This window comes from Cebus imitator, unplaced genomic scaffold (assembly GCF_001604975.1).
Source record: "Cebus imitator isolate Cc_AM_T3 unplaced genomic scaffold, Cebus_imitator-1.0 Scaffold82, whole genome shotgun sequence".
In the NCBI taxonomy this organism is placed as follows: domain Eukaryota; kingdom Metazoa; phylum Chordata; class Mammalia; order Primates; family Cebidae; genus Cebus; species Cebus imitator.
Genome location: NW_016107397.1, coordinates 4,361,091 through 4,376,725, shown reverse-complemented (window position 1 = coordinate 4,376,725; position 15,635 = coordinate 4,361,091). Strand labels below are relative to the sequence as shown.

The 15,635-nt window shown below is 39.0% G+C and overlaps 1 protein-coding gene across 1 annotated transcript in view; it reads right to left on the bottom strand.

The window, feature by feature from the left end:
- Positions 1–2,498: 2,498 nt before the first annotated feature.
- The window catches only part of CYP3A4 (cytochrome P450 family 3 subfamily A member 4), a 23,973-nt gene continuing 10,836 nt past the window's right edge, over positions 2,499–15,635 (bottom strand). The window contains exons 5-13 of the mRNA XM_017533658.1: positions 14,674–14,787; positions 14,321–14,409; positions 12,897–13,045; positions 11,659–11,786; positions 10,514–10,580; positions 8,107–8,267; positions 6,442–6,668; positions 4,934–5,096; positions 2,499–3,039 (exon numbers count right to left, since the gene is read on the bottom strand). Of these exons, the coding sequence (XP_017389147.1) occupies positions 2,944–3,039; positions 4,934–5,096; positions 6,442–6,668; positions 8,107–8,267; positions 10,514–10,580; positions 11,659–11,786; positions 12,897–13,045; positions 14,321–14,409; positions 14,674–14,787 (1,194 nt within the window). The 3' untranslated portion in view covers positions 2,499–2,943. The remainder of the gene's footprint in view (positions 3,040–4,933; positions 5,097–6,441; positions 6,669–8,106; positions 8,268–10,513; positions 10,581–11,658; positions 11,787–12,896; positions 13,046–14,320; positions 14,410–14,673; positions 14,788–15,635) is intronic.

The window sequence follows — 15,635 nt, the reverse complement described above, 5'->3', positions numbered from 1 at the left end:
TGTTCTTAGCAATATTGTTGAAAATGAGTTCACTGAAAATGTGTGGATTTGTTTCTGGGTTTTCTATTGTATTTCATTGGCCTTTGTGTCTGTTTTTATACAAGTATCATGCTGTTTTGGTTTCTGTACCTCTGTAGTATAATTTGAAATTGGGTAATACGATTTCTCAAGTTTTGTCCTTTTTACTGAAGACAGCTTTGGCTATTCTGTGGTTCCATATGAATTTTAGGATTTTTAAATCTATTTCTTTGAAGAATGTCATTGGCATTTTGAGGGATTGCTTTGAATCTGTACATTGCTTTGGGTAGTTGGACATTTTTAGCAATATCGGTTCTTACAATATATAAACATGGAATATCCTTTTTGTATCTTCAATTTCTTTCATCAGTGTTTTACAGTATTCATTGTAGAGATATTTCTTTAATTCCTAGGTATTTAGTTTTATTTGTGGCTATTGTAAATGGGATTACTTTTTAAATTTTTGCCAGATTGTTCACTATTGGCAGATAGAAATGATACTGATTTTTGTATGTTGATTTTGTATTCTGCAACTTTACTGAATTTGTGTATAAGGTCTAATCATTCTTTGGTGGAATCTTTAGGTTTTTCCAAATATCATTTGGAAATCGTTTGGGAATCATTTGGAAATATCATTTGGAAATCATTTTCAAATATCATTTCCAAACATTACTTGGAAATCATTTGAACAGTTTCTTGCTTCCTGGCACAAAATGTATCCTAGGCTTATCTTGAACATTCTTAATCCTAGCCCTGCAATCAGCCATTTTTCTAAAGAGCTCTGGTTCCCTTTAGTGCAAAATGGTATTCATAAGCCAACATCTAGGCACTAAGTGTACTCATTGCTATTGAAATGTCATTGTTACCTAGCCCTATCAGTGGAGAGAAGTAGGGAACGTATGTTTTTTGTACACACACACAAACATACATACATTTATGTCTATAGCATGTTATCTTTTATCTATCTAGAAGGATATGAATATACACGGATACATTCATTTCGATCTAATTTCATAGGATTCATGCTAGTTTTCTCCCTTTCTGAATCCATGACTCCCTTTTGCAAAGTTGAGAAGCCTGGCTTCCATCATCCTTAATATATTTACTTATTTGATCAATCCCCTTTATGGAGCCAACTCTTACCCATCCCCTCCCACTTATAGATGCCTTTCTCTCCTCGCTTGGGTTCTGTAGGCCCTGTTTAGGCTCTAGCTGTTGCTGGCCACCCCTCTGTGTGGACCCCTTCTCTGCTTGCTTGGACTCCCATGCCCTGGCCAGGCTGTCTCTCCACAAGAACATCTACTTGGTCCTCACCCTACTTGGTTTCTGACTTGGAGACACCGTGACTCTCTCTTCTCTACCTTAATGTGTGGCCACCGTCTGGCTGCCACCCACCTAGTGGCTTTAGGACTAAATTTTCAGAAAGGGAAAGTAAAGGAAGGAATAGGAAAAGAAAGGGAATGAATGCTTTTAGCCTTGTTGCCCAGTCAATTGACCAACTGACTCTTTTTTATTAAGTGTTCATTGTATTAAGACAGGAGTTGAGGATGGAATGCAAGAGGTGTAAGAAAACATGTTTCCTTCTCCCAGAAATATCAGGGGAGATGGGCTGAAAACATTAACTCAAAACTAATAATATGGCCGGGCGCGGTGGCTCCAGCCTGTAATCCCAGCACTTTGGGAGGCCGAGGTGGGTGGATCATGAGGTCAAGAGATCGAGACCATCCTGGTCAACATGGTGACACCCCGTCTCTACTAAAAATACAAAAAATTAGCTGGGCGTGGTGGCACGCGCCTGTAATCCCAGCTACTCAGGAGGCTGAGGCAGGAGAATTGCCTGAACCCAGGAGGCGGAGGTTGCGGTGAGCTGAGATTGGGCCATTGCACTCCAGCCTGGGTAACAAGAGTGAAACTCTGTCTCAAAAAAAAAAGAAAAAAAGAAAAAAAAAACTAATAATATAGTAAGAGATTCAGTTGTATGTTACAAAATATATTTTGAAATGGAGTCTCACTCACCCAAGCTGGAGTGCAGTGCTGCAATCTCAGCTCACTGCAACCTCCACCTCCCAGGTTCAAGTGATTGATTCTCCTGCCTCAGCCTCCTGGGTCGCTGAGATTACAGGCACATGCCACCACACACAGTTAATTATTTTTATATTTTTAGTAGACATGGGTTTCACCATTTTGCCCAGGCTGGTCCTGAACTCCTGACTTCAGGTGTTCAAAGTGCTGGGATTACAGGTGTGAGCCACTGTGCCCAGTCAAAAAAGGCATAATTAAACTGTGAATGTTCTTTCTAAATAATGGGCAAAGACACAGTGGATTAACTCTCACCTATGTTAGTAATCAAATTGGAGTTCTGACAAAGGCCCCACACCAACAGTGGTTACAATGATCAAAAATATTTACTTGTTGGTTCTCAGTTATTCACTTCTATAGATTTCTCCTTAATGTGCAGGAAAGCATGCAATAATACTTTTGTAAAGAGATTTTTATTTATTTGCTTAATATAAAACTTTTCATAGAATACTCCTGATAAAACATCTCATATAAATATCACTGTTAGAGCCATAAAAATAATTCTTATTTTCATTAATAATTGTGGATGAAATTATTGAGAAATGTTTATTCTCTTAGAGTGCAGAAGGAGTTAATGGTGCTAAGCGGGGGTGGGGGGGGTGATGGAGATAGTCCTATGAGAAGCAGAGAAGCCAAATCTAGGTCACCTCCTTTATATTACCAACTGTAACACTCTACACAGTCAGTGAGATAGCTCAATGCATGTACATAATCCCCAGTTATTTATGCAGTACATTAGATTAAGCCCATCTTTATTTCAAGGTTCTATTGAGAAAGTAATTTGAGATCTCTGATGTTCTGAGGCACAGCTTTCTTCAAGAGCAAAGCAGAAGTCCTTAGGGAAATTCAGGCTCCACTTACAGTCCCATCCCTTGGCTCAACCTTTAGAACAATGGGTTTTTCTGTTTGAAGAAGTCCTCCTAAGCGTAATTTCAGGGGGATCTGCAACAGTTAAACAAGCATATTGAGAAGCATTAAATAAAGCAAAAGTAGAAAGTATAGCATCAAAGTAAAAAAAAATGCATTAATGACAATAATGCTTTGTGAACATATGAAAACTACTTTCAGCACTATAAATCTTGGATTCTTTATACTTACTCTATAATGTGTGAAGACTGGATAGTGAGACCATTCATCATCTATCATTTAACAAAATATTTATGGAGCACCTATTCTGTGCCAGGCTTGAGACAAATTCATGGGAACCTGTGTTCTTTTGGATTTAAATTGTAAGTAAAATGGATGAGTTTTTAAAATTTAAACCAGATTATTAGGTGTGATGGCAAACTATTTTTGAAGAGTCATATAAAGTTAATTTTGTGTATGTTGAAACTTTCAAGGTGATCATGAGTAGCTATTGTACATTGCAATTATGTGGACAGTCTTCAACTTCCAGAGTCCAGTAATTCCTCCCAGTTGAACCCATCCAGTGTAAAGATGGGAAGACACCTTCAGTAAGCATTATCATTTTATTTTTTTCACATCTCCCCTTGGCTTCTAAGGGTAGTGCAAGTGGGGAACTCCTCAATTCCTATAGTATTTCGACTCAACTTGTAGGCCCCCCCCCGCTTTTTTTTCTTCTGCCCCATTCTTTCTTACTGAGACACTCCTTCAGTATTGAGGGGACACAACAGAGTGATATTCTGATCTCCACAGAGTAATGGGCAAGAAAACTGCCATGGAGATCAAGAAGTGCCAGCTTGGAAGCTTACCAGGGAGTACTTCCCCATCCCAGGTGTGCCAGAGGACCACTTTTTCTCAGGGCTGAGTCCCCTGTCTAAGCATACATATAGGATAGCTACACAGCTGACATGAAGCTATAAATAATATGGAATATGGAAATATGGAAACCATCTCTATCTTCTTCCTCTCCTATGTAGAAAGCTTACTTAAGGGGCAGAGTTGCATAATAAATACATGAGACCTAGAAATAAGATTGATAGGGTCTTGCTTAATATGAATCAATGACATCTGTTCTTTAACTTCTTCAGGGAAAAGATTCCTAATCTTTCTATAAATATAAAACCTTATTATTTAAAAAATTTCAAAAGGCATGAATATATTTCCCTGCAGACAGACATGCACATGCACATGTGCACACACACATATATACATGAATGTCATTTGTTAAATGTTCACATTAAATAGCTTAATGTTTACATTAAATAGCTTAATGTTTGTATGCAAGTCAATTGACTGCACATCACTCCTTAAATATTTACCAAATGCTTGCATTAGATAAAGTCTCTTGTAAGGCACCACTGGGATATTTTAAAAGGAGTAAAATGAGAGGATAGTGTTAATGGAGGAAGGAAGATATTCTTAGATACAGAGAAAATATAGAGAACAAAACTCAGTGATTTAATAGCAAATTATGAAATTATATGATAATAGCCTCCAGTAACCAATAACAGAGCAGAGGAGTAAATGGATCCTGGACTAGGTGGAAAAGACACTTCGGAAGGGCTTGGGAATTGAACTATGACTTGAAAGATAAGAACAGAATGAGGAAGAAAGAGGAAAGAACATTAATAGAGTTATAACTGGGTTGAAAAGTAGCCCAGTTGGATGGAGCTAGGCATCTGGAAGGTGAGGTCAGTAAGGATGGTCTTGGACTGTGGTAGTCCTTCATATCTACCAGAAATGCTTAAATTAGTCATTCTCAACCTTGGCTTCACATGAGAAACCTTAAAAATCATAGATGAGTCCAAATATGTTCTTTGGCCCATAGAAGAAATTATTAAAAGATTAAATGAGCATATTCTTTTTAAAATATATAGACCATTCAGTTAAAATAATAATTAATAAAACACTATTTATACAAAAATTGACTTACCTGTGTTTCTTTACAAGGTTTGAAGGAGAAGTTCTGAAGGACTCTGATTAGAGCAAGTTTCATGTTCATGAGAGCAAACCTCATGCCAATGCAGTTTCTGGGTCCAGTTCCGAAGGGTGTGTATATGTAAGGATCTATGTTGTCCTTGTTATTCTTACTGAACCTAGTTCCAGATTGGTAGATTAAAAAGTTAATGACATAATACCCCAAAGAGTTACATGTTAGGGTTTCTTACTTAGGGCCCACCCCTCAACTAGTAGTATACAGGATACTTTTGTGGGCTGGTCATTGAAATCCTGCTACGCTTATTTTGCTATGAGAATTGTAAGCTACAGATCCTTTCTACTCTCCTTACACTATAGGAGCTTTCAGTCTTGTTGAGATAAATGGTGTTGCATAGAATCTTTCTTTCTTTCTTTCTTTTTGAGATGGAGTCTCACTCTGTTGCCCAGGCTGAAGTACAATGGCACAATCTTGGCTCACTGCAACCTCCGCCTCCCAGGTTTAAGTGATTCTCCTGCCTCAGTCTCTCGCATAGCTGGGACTACAGGCGTCCACCACCACACCCGGCTAATTTGTATATTTTTAGTAGAGATGGGGTTTCACCATGTTGGCCAGGATGGTCTCAATATCTTGACCTTGACCAATATCCACCTGCCTCAGCCTCCCAAAGTGTTGGCTCACAGGCATGAGCCACCATGCCCAGCCAAGAATATTTATTTCTAAACACTAAAATTATATTCATGGTGGTGATTTATTGACACTATAAAAGGCAAATAAGTGATGAGACTGATTGATGGAAAAGTAGGTTCCTGCCTCAAATCACACTTATGTTGTTCATGCGGAAGGAGAAGGGGAAATTGTCTTGCCCTATTTCAAAATTGTTATTTTGCACTTTCCTTCTCTCCTCTCTTGTTTTTCTAATTCTCCTCCCTACCTTGTCTTATCCCTCCTTCTTGTTCTCTCCATTTCTCCCTGTTTCTCCTTCTTTCTCCCCCACTCCTCCATAGAATAGCTTAAGTCAGATAATTTACATGGCCATATGATGCTACTGTACTGATGTACAGCAGTATCATTGCTGCTTTGTCTGTTCCACTAAGCTATAAATTCTTTGAATATTAGATCCAATAAAAAATGTTTTATTCAAATTTGATTCCTAAATATTTGATTATATTAAGAAAAAATATTCATTTGGGGGATAAATAATAATAGCATTATGATCATGTGTTTTAAAAGAGTCCATATATTTTGGAGACTTATGACCCATAAGGACATAATTGATGACCTTTATCTTAAGTTGTTGGGACTGTGGGTAGCTATAGCTTTCTTTTTTCTAGTCTATGGTTTGTAAAGTGTGACAGTGATCAATTTGATGATTAAAAAAAAAACTTTTAAAAAAGACAAGCAAATGATTGTACAACCACATGAGTGTCCTGTAGATTAAGACAGGCAGAATATGCTTGAACCAGTCTGGTTCAGGGAGGGCTCCCTTCCCAGGGGCCTTGTACCTTTCAGGGAGGAACTTCTCAGGCTCTGTCCAGTACTTTGGGTCATAGTGAAGAGCATAGCTTGGAATCATCACCACTACCCCTTTGGGAATGAACATCCCGTTGATTTCAACATCTTTCTTGCAGACCCTCTCAAGTCTCATAGCAAGTGGGAATAATCTGAGTGTTTCATTCACCACCATGTCAAGATACTCCATCTGTAGCACGGTGTCATAGGTGGCTGGTGCCTGGAAAGAAAGAAACAGATTTGGATACATTGATAATTTGAATTAACTTTTAACTCACTCCATGTAGTACTACTGAAGTGTTAGGAGCTTCAGAGACTAACTCATACTGGTAAAGGATTGTAGCATTCATAAAGTATTTTAATAACTGTCATGCCCATTGATGTGCTGAATGGCCACTGAGATATGTGGAGGAGTAATGAAGGTGAGAGACATTCAGGACCATCTCACCCCAGGTACTAAAATCTTTAGCATAACTGTATAGTGGTTTTTCTTTCTCATGGAAATAGATGTGACTAATAGGCTATGACCACTAGCATCAAATAAAATGTGATAAAGTGACTGTCACCTTTCAAAAAAGAAGTCACATGCCTGTAACCAGAAAAGTAAAAACAGATAAAAGAAGCAAATTCTCTGTGCCACACAAGGATTATTGGTTGCAAAGTCCTGCATGGTAACTTTTTGTTATATATACAAACAACAAGAGTTACAAAGCAGGATTTGTATTATATATGTGTGTGTGTACAAAAAAAAAAGCAGGACTTTTGTTCTATAAATAAATGTGGAGAGAAACACTATATTATATAAAATCTCTGTCAATAATTTGAGAATAAACTAGTCCCTTTTTATCCCAAATATGATAAAAGAAGGTTCTGGTTGGATATTACCAGAGCACACAATTTCAATGCTAGTGAAAGTTATAAAGAGGCTGGAACAGCCCTGTCCTCATTTGTTGAAACAGTCTCCTAGTTGTTGCTTCAGGGCTGGACTGTAATCTCTATCCCTTTGTGTTCACCTCACTGCCACCATAGGGCCAGCCCCAGAAGCTAGGTTTCTTCATACCACAAAGAATCCCAGTTTTGGCAGAGGCCTGAAAACAGTGTGGGTGATATGCACCTTGTACTTGGTGTTATATTTGGAAGGCAATATTATATAGGTTAAGAGTTTAGCTCAGGATTCAGATATCCTGGTTCCTAGCTTGGCTTCTTCACCAGTAGCTACCTTACTGGAACATGAGACAGGTGTAGGGTAGAGCTGAGTCAGCCTGTGCAGAACACCCAGGGCCAAGCTCTGTCAGACCTCAGCCAGACCCGAGCATGTCCTGCCAATATCAGCAGAGCTCACCATGCAGATGTGTGAGCAACAACTGCCTGTTGTTGGATGCCACTGAGGTTTTTGGATGTTTTTAACTTAGCGTTATTGTGGTAACAGGAAGCACATGAACCAGGGCCAGCACTGTTTTACAAAGATCTTATAAATCTGCCAATCGCAACCATTCCCTATGTTTCTCCCCTCGTTTTCCCCTCAGAGCCTTCCTACATAGTGTCAGTGAAAGAATCACTAATTACGCTTTTTATAAAAATTCTCCTGGGAAGTGGTGAGGAGGCATTTTTACTGAGGCTTCACCTCCTCCCTCCTTTTCTATGTATCATCCACTCACCTTGTTGGGTAAAACTGCATCAATTTCCTCCTGCAGTTTCTGCTGGACATCAGGGTGAGTGGCCAGTTCATACATAATGAAGGAAAGAGTACTGCTGGTGGTTTCATACCCAGCAAAAATGAAGATAATTGATTGGGCCACGAGCTCCAGATCAGACAGAGCTGAAAGGAGAGGAAAGACATTTTAAGTAAATCAGATCAATGGAAGGCATCACAGTTTAGATGAAGAGAAATCTAAGTGAAGCCCTCAAATCCCTAGGGGAAAAAACAGAAAAGCAATTCAGAGTCACACTGGGGATAGTTTCACTCTGATGTGTATCTTACAGAGCCAGAACAAGGCAAATCATTTTCATCCAGTTTTCCCCAAGGCATACAAGAATGTGGGCCATCCACTCCTCCTCATGCCATCCCAGCCACCTGCACAGCTGGGTAATTTTCAGATAGAGTGTTTCTACATAACCTACTCAGTGTTATGGGTGTGCTTCTTGAATGATCCTAAAAGTACTTTATTGTAAATTAATATGGGGTAGTCTTCTCCCCGAAGAAAAATGTAATTTATTTTAGCTACAATATACCTTGACAAACTTTGAGGGAATTTGTAACATTAATGGTTAAATATAGGGAAAATTAAAGGACCTTTCCTGTAGATATGTGTGAGGGAATTTAAGGGACCAATATTGGACTACAGACCACCTCTAGCTACTCAAAGTGTGGTCCACAGTTCAGAAGCATCTGGGAGTTTATTAGAAATGCAAAATCTCAAACCCCACCCTTGAACTACTGATTCAAAATCTGAACTTTCACAAGATATAGTGATTTGTTTGCATAGCCTAGCTTGAGAAGCATGAATTATATCTTTGAGAGGTGTTAGGTGATAGAGCCACGCTACAGGTTTCAGAATTTGCCATCTCATGATGTACAGGAACTAGAGATGGACAAAAAGCTATATGATTGGTGACTGATTGTAGTCTGATGAATGGCATTAAAAGAGCATAAGCTCCTATGATTACAAGTTGGCCCCCCTCTTGATTTTTCTCCTGAGAGAAGCTCAGGATGCTCCATCACTCATCTAATTGATCAGGACTGGATTAGGACCTTAGAGACCTGGAACACAGAAATAAATATGGTGCCTGCTCCAACCATGTAATTCACAACCAAAACCAATATGAAATGAGTGTGAGAAAGGTCGACAGAGCTGTGATTTACCAGTGAAGATTTCTGTGATGTAGTCATGGATAAATTCAACTATCTAATAATTGTATTCAGTTACCATGTACCTGATGATACTGATGTGGAATTGAACCATAAGCTCAAAGTTTAGAGCTCTCCTGTCCAGTAAGGTAGCCTCTATCCACATGTGGCTATTTAAAATCAAATTTCATTCAATTAAACTTAAATACCATTTAAAATTGTTCTTCAGTGGCACTAGCCACATGTCCAGTGCTCAATAGCCATATGTGTCTAGTGATTTCTATATGAAACAGTAGACTATTTCCTTTATCACAGCAAGTTGTATTGAGATAGATTAATAGATAGATAGATGATATATGATAGAGAATAGATAAGTAGATAGATGATAGATGGACACATAATTGATAGATGATAGACAGACAGAAGTAGATGTAGACATGGACATATTTAAAGCAGACTACTAGAGTTACCCCAGTCCTGCTTTCTAGAACCAATGGGTAAATATTTGGGAATTTTGTGAGATGGTTGCCAAATCTTGGTGGCTTGAAATTGACCATGGTCATCATTTTGCCACTGTCATTATAATAATGACTTTAGTAAAAACCATACATGGGTTGTAAAACTAGGTGAAAGATTAAAGACAAAGAGGATATTTACTTGGTCTCAGAGATTTCCCCTACAAATTACTTATCCATTCGAAAGGGAAAAAAATAACTTTGCAGTAGATTAACTTTGTGAACACACTTTCAGCAAGTACTGCCAGTTAAAATCACCCTTATTTGGACAGCGTGTCTCCTGACTGGATGTTAGATGTATTAGGTTGCTGTAAAAGTAATTGCAGTTTTGGCCATTAAAAGTCATGACAAAAACCACAATTACTTTTGCAGCAACCTAATAAATTTCCAGGCAGAAGTTTTGTTTCAGTGGATCTGGAGGAGACTGAGAACGGGCATTTGATCTAATGTAGGTGATCCACAGACCACTGACTTTATGGCATGCCGGGTTTGCTTAGGGTTGCCCTTCAAGCTTAGAACATGGCTATCTATGCCTGTATGCCTCTAGAAAGTGCCTTTGCTACCATTTATACATCCAAACATGTGTCGTTCTGCTATGTGGCAGAAATTCTCATCTTCCTCGAATACTTCCTGCACATTTTCGGAACAAGGACCTCCCTCTTAGTGCCCCACCAGTAGCCCCCGGAAGCACTCTTTGGTTACCTTTGTGGGACTCAGTTTCTTTCGAATTCTGGGAGTCAATCATCAGCTGAAGGAAATCCACTCGGTGCTAGAAGCAAAAAGAGACATTACCTTGACAGAAATTGACTCATGAAGTCAGAAGTAAATCAGAAGTGCCGTCCTCAACCTCCCTTCTGAGAATATGGCCCCTTGAAGACCAGAAATCTGATGGGTGTTGCCTGAGTCACCAGTGAAAAAAATATCCATCTAAATCCTTGGAAAGCAGGATGTTTTCCTGAAACAAATCTGGCTATCATGTTCAATTGCTTTTTGGTCTTTGCTCCTTCCTGATCCTCAGTCCTCTGTCTTTTGGACACAGCTTCCCGGCCAAAGAGTTGCTAGCTCTTTCTGTGGGCATAACTGGTACCCATAAAGAAGTCCTGGACCTTTTATTCTTGTCTTCTTTCCAATGTCCACAAAGATTAACCTCCTGACATTTCCAGAACTTAGCAGCTTTGGTGGGAGCATCTTCAAATACTCCAACATTCCCAAACTCTATACAATCTTCATTGACACCTGGGTTATCCAGTCCTGCCTCCATGACCTGTAGACATCCTTTGGCTGGCCTCTAGGGCTCATAAAAGCAAAGTTGAGTTAGCCAGCTTTACAGCCTCAGTTCCCAGAGAAGACCTCTGTTCACTTCAGGTTGTGAGAGGGCTCAGATGTAACACACACTATACTTCAGCAGGTAGCCTGATAGGGCCTTTCATTGCAGAATGTGTAAAATAACAGGCTTGTATTTGAAATGACTCTTTACCAATCTATGATCTGGGGAAAGTATAATACCAGTAAAATATATTTCCAAACAGTAATGTTTATCCTTTGACAATTTATTGAAGGGAAGTGAAGTGGTAAAATTTTATCTCAATAGTATTTATGCCATGGCATACTAATTGTTGCGCCTGATAACAAATTTTAAGTGCTGTCTCTGACTCATTCTCATATCTCCTTCCCCAAACTACACCTTCTGCATTCCTACCAAATGAATTCTCCTGCTCTAAACATAATTACTCTCTATCTTAAAATCTTTCTTTTAAAACATATAGGTAAGTGCACCAATCATATGTATATTATCTAACAAATTATGAAAAAATAAACATCCTCCTGTAACTACCACCAGATTTTACCTTATGTGTATCTTTGAGGCGACTTTCTTTTATCCTTTTTACAGATTCTCTTAAAAAACTTGTAGAATCTCTTGGAAACATAGAAATATTTAATGCTTCAAGAATTGGGGTAAGGAATGGAAAGATTGCTGTAGGAAAAACGAAACAACAGAAAAGAAACCATTGTGAACATGCAAAATTTACCAGAGCAATTCTAATTTTCTCTACCAATCAGAAGAGTAAAAGACATCAAGGTTGTCAACTGGAAGCCATTCCTTCTATGACTTTTGCCCATCTTCCAGGCCAGTGGCTGAGCAAGGGCAGGTCTATACATAGGGACCACCACTACAGAAGTGAGATCAGCAGCCCCTTCTGCATCTTTCGAATGATGAAAGAAACAAAATTCAATGCCCTAATTTCTTAGCCTTTATCTATTGGACTAGAGTCTCTTAGGATAACCCAAATCATAATGTGCTGCTTAAATTAATCATGCTGTTCAAGAAATAGTAGTCACGATAGAAATAACATAGCATATCTCTGTCACCTATCATGGAGTAAAGCTAAAATCAATAAGGGAAAAAAAATTGGGAAACTCACATATATGTGAAAGTTAAATAATAAACTCTTAAGTAACCAATGAGTCAAAGTAGAAACCCAAAGGGCAAATAGAGACTGTTTTGAGGTGAAAACAAATTAAGATGTGATAGGCCAACAACTCATGGGATTTAGCAAAGGAAGTGCTCAGAGGGAAATTTATAGCTATAACGTCTAAACTTAGGAGAACAAAAAATCACAAACCAATAATCTACATTCATGCCACAACACAGTAAACAAAGAAGTGCAAACTAAGCCTAAAGCCAGCAGAAGAAAGAAAATGATACAGACTAAAGTACAAATTCATGAACCAGAGAATAAAAAAAACTGACAAATTAATACCATTTCTATGAAGTGTCCAGAGTAGGCAACTTTCTGCCTCTTTATGTTTTCTGTACATAAATATAAAGAGGCAGAAAGTTGATTAGTGTTGCATATGATGACAGGGTTTGTGGCAGGGGGTTGATAGCTAAAAGTGTATGAGGTCTCTAGATTGACAAAAATGTTTTAGGGTTTACAATGTTGATGGTCACACATATCTTCAAGCACATTGCAAACCATTGAACTGTACATTTTAAGTGGATGAATTACATGGTATGCGAATTACATCTCAATAAAGCAGTTATTTTTAAAAGAAAGAGAAAAGGAAATAGTAGTTCACATACTTATTGAGAGAAAGAATGGATCTGAAAAGTCGAATCTTATAAGCTTCTTGGTGCTTTCCACAAAGGGGTCATTTGGATTGTTGAGAGAGTCGATGTTCACTCCAAATGATGTGCCAGTGATCACATCCATGCTGTAGGCCCCAAAGATGCTGAGTGGAGAAAGACATGGAAAATTAAAATCAGCACCACTCTACCATCCTTCCACTATATATGCAACAGGAAACCCACATATCCAGTCAAGACAAAGAGCCACAGACTTTCAGAACTATCTACTCAATCATCTTCTATCACACCCCCTCAGAAGGTGGCTATCAGGTGCTAGTGATGCAGCTGGCCCTACGCTAGGTGTGATGGAGACACCAAGCTGAGTTAGACTCACCTCTGAGGTCAAGGAACCCAGTCATAGAAAGACAGAGACCCATTATCAGACAACTACAGTAGCATGTGTTGAGTGTGGATGATATAAGATGTGTAAGCATTATGCTTTAGCAGGACAAGAGTAGAATAATTAACTCTTCCTAGTGGATTCAAGAAAGGTGATGTCTGACTACAGACTCTATGCCCAGAGCTGATTCCTCTTCAGCATTTAACAGCAACATCCTGTTCTGAGCTCCCAGAAATATTGTCTTTATTCTCTACACTCCCTGCCAAAGCTTTGGAAAGTTCCACTATCCCCAGCTCTTGTGAGCTGAGGTTGCCTTGATGGCAGAATCATTTTTATAAAATATAATGACCAAGAATGTCCTGGTTAAAAATAATCTCTCAAAAATTGATTTGGAAATTCCTATACTAGAGTGACCACATATCCCCAGTCTGCCCAGGACAGGCTCAGATTACACCCATTGTTCCTGCAAAATTGAAGCACATACTAGTGTAGACAGCAAATAATAGATTTGCCCTACCCATGGTGTTTCTAGCACCCTCTCTCTTTAAGACTGGAGGAAAAAGTAGTAGTGGGAATGTTTAATCTTTTGTATGTTACTGATATCCTCAGAAAAACCATGAAAGGATCAAAGTTATTTAAAGTTCTCCATTATAACTTTCCCACCCTACTCACTGCCAACCAACAGATACCAAGTGCCTTCCCTTTCCACCATCACATACACTCCATACTTAAAACTTTAGTATAATCATGCTTTTTTCCCCCTAAAGTATGTATTTAGTCTTCCAGAATATTCAAGGTGACAGTTTATCAGATAAGTAAATCGTGGCTCATGTGCGCAGGGGAGAAGACCCTTTACCTCCAGCTGCCCCACCTCCTCATGGGAGTTGCCGCATCTTGGGTGACCCATGGGAGTTGCAATATCACAGCCCTCCTTTTGCCTGGTCACTGGAATAACCCAACAGTGGCAATATTAGCTCCGTGGCAGGCAGCTGGAGGGGCTAATGATGGCCCAGAACCCCATGGCTGTGCCCCTACTTACTCTTTCATGTTGATGGGCTTGCCTTTCTCTGCTTCCCGCCTCAGGTTTTTCACCAACACCTCTCCATACTGGGCAATGATAGGGACCATCTAAGCACAAAACACAACACCACCCACAGTTAAATGCTCAGACTCAAGTCCCAGAAGGACGTGGCTTTCTCCAGCATGGAGCAGTAAGTGACATTTTGTAATGAATTTTGTGATGTCTTTTCTGTACATAAACATAAAGACCATTTTTAGCAAGCTCAAATTCAGTGGACTAACCTTTGGAAAGGGACGGTGATCTTACTTTCTACCTGTCCCCATCAGCTTCATTCTTTAAGTTTCTAATGAAAACTCACGTTATTTTCATACCTCCTTGAGTTTTCCACTGGTGAAGGTTGGAGACAGCAATGATCGTATTCTCTTCCATTCATCATCCTTAGCTATAGAGATGGCACTTTTCATAAATCCCACTGGACCTAAAGACTAGAGTTCAAAGCAGAAACGTTTTGTCCTACATCAGTTGTGGAGATCTCCATGGTTGTAGAAAATGTGTAAACAGGCATCACATTAACAAATATTTAGTGACTGTCTGCTAGGTGACAGGCCCTATGCTAGATACTCAATAGAGATTTATCCCAGATGCCCGGTATCCTGGGATGTATTTGTGTGTGGGGCAGTGTTCAAGAGACCCAGCCACCTGATGTGGTCTCCAGCCTCTATATCCCAGTCTCCTTTTGTATGCAAATTCTCCACATGGTAGGGAGCCTGGTCTTCCAGTGGAATAGACAGGATGAAGACCTAGCACTTGTCCCCAGGACTGTACAGTGTAGAGAGGGAGTGATGACAGACAAGCAGGTGGCTTTGCTGGACTGTATGTGGCCTCAGACAAGCTCTGTCTTTATGTTCACCTACAACATGGATAACTTGAAAAAGAGGTGCCTTGATGTGGTGATTTAAAAAAAATGGTAGGTAAAATTTTTAAAACTAGGAATGTATTTTGAAGAAATAATGAGATTCCATGAAAATTCTTTTCTCTTAATTTTTTATTCCATAGATAGGAAGAAAAAGAGATAATTATTTTTGCCAACTTGGAACTGGCCTATCAAGCCAAAATGCTTGAAACTTTCTTTCATCTTCCACAACCATATTTTGTTTTATAATGAGCACTTCCAGCACTCATTTATGATAAAAACTCAGCAAATTAGGGAGAGAAAGTTCCTCAATTTGATAAAGGGAATCTACAATAAAAAAAAAAAAAAACCCACTTCATCTAAATCATGCTTAATGATGAAAGACCGAATGCTTCTCCAAATGAATTAGAACACTTTTCT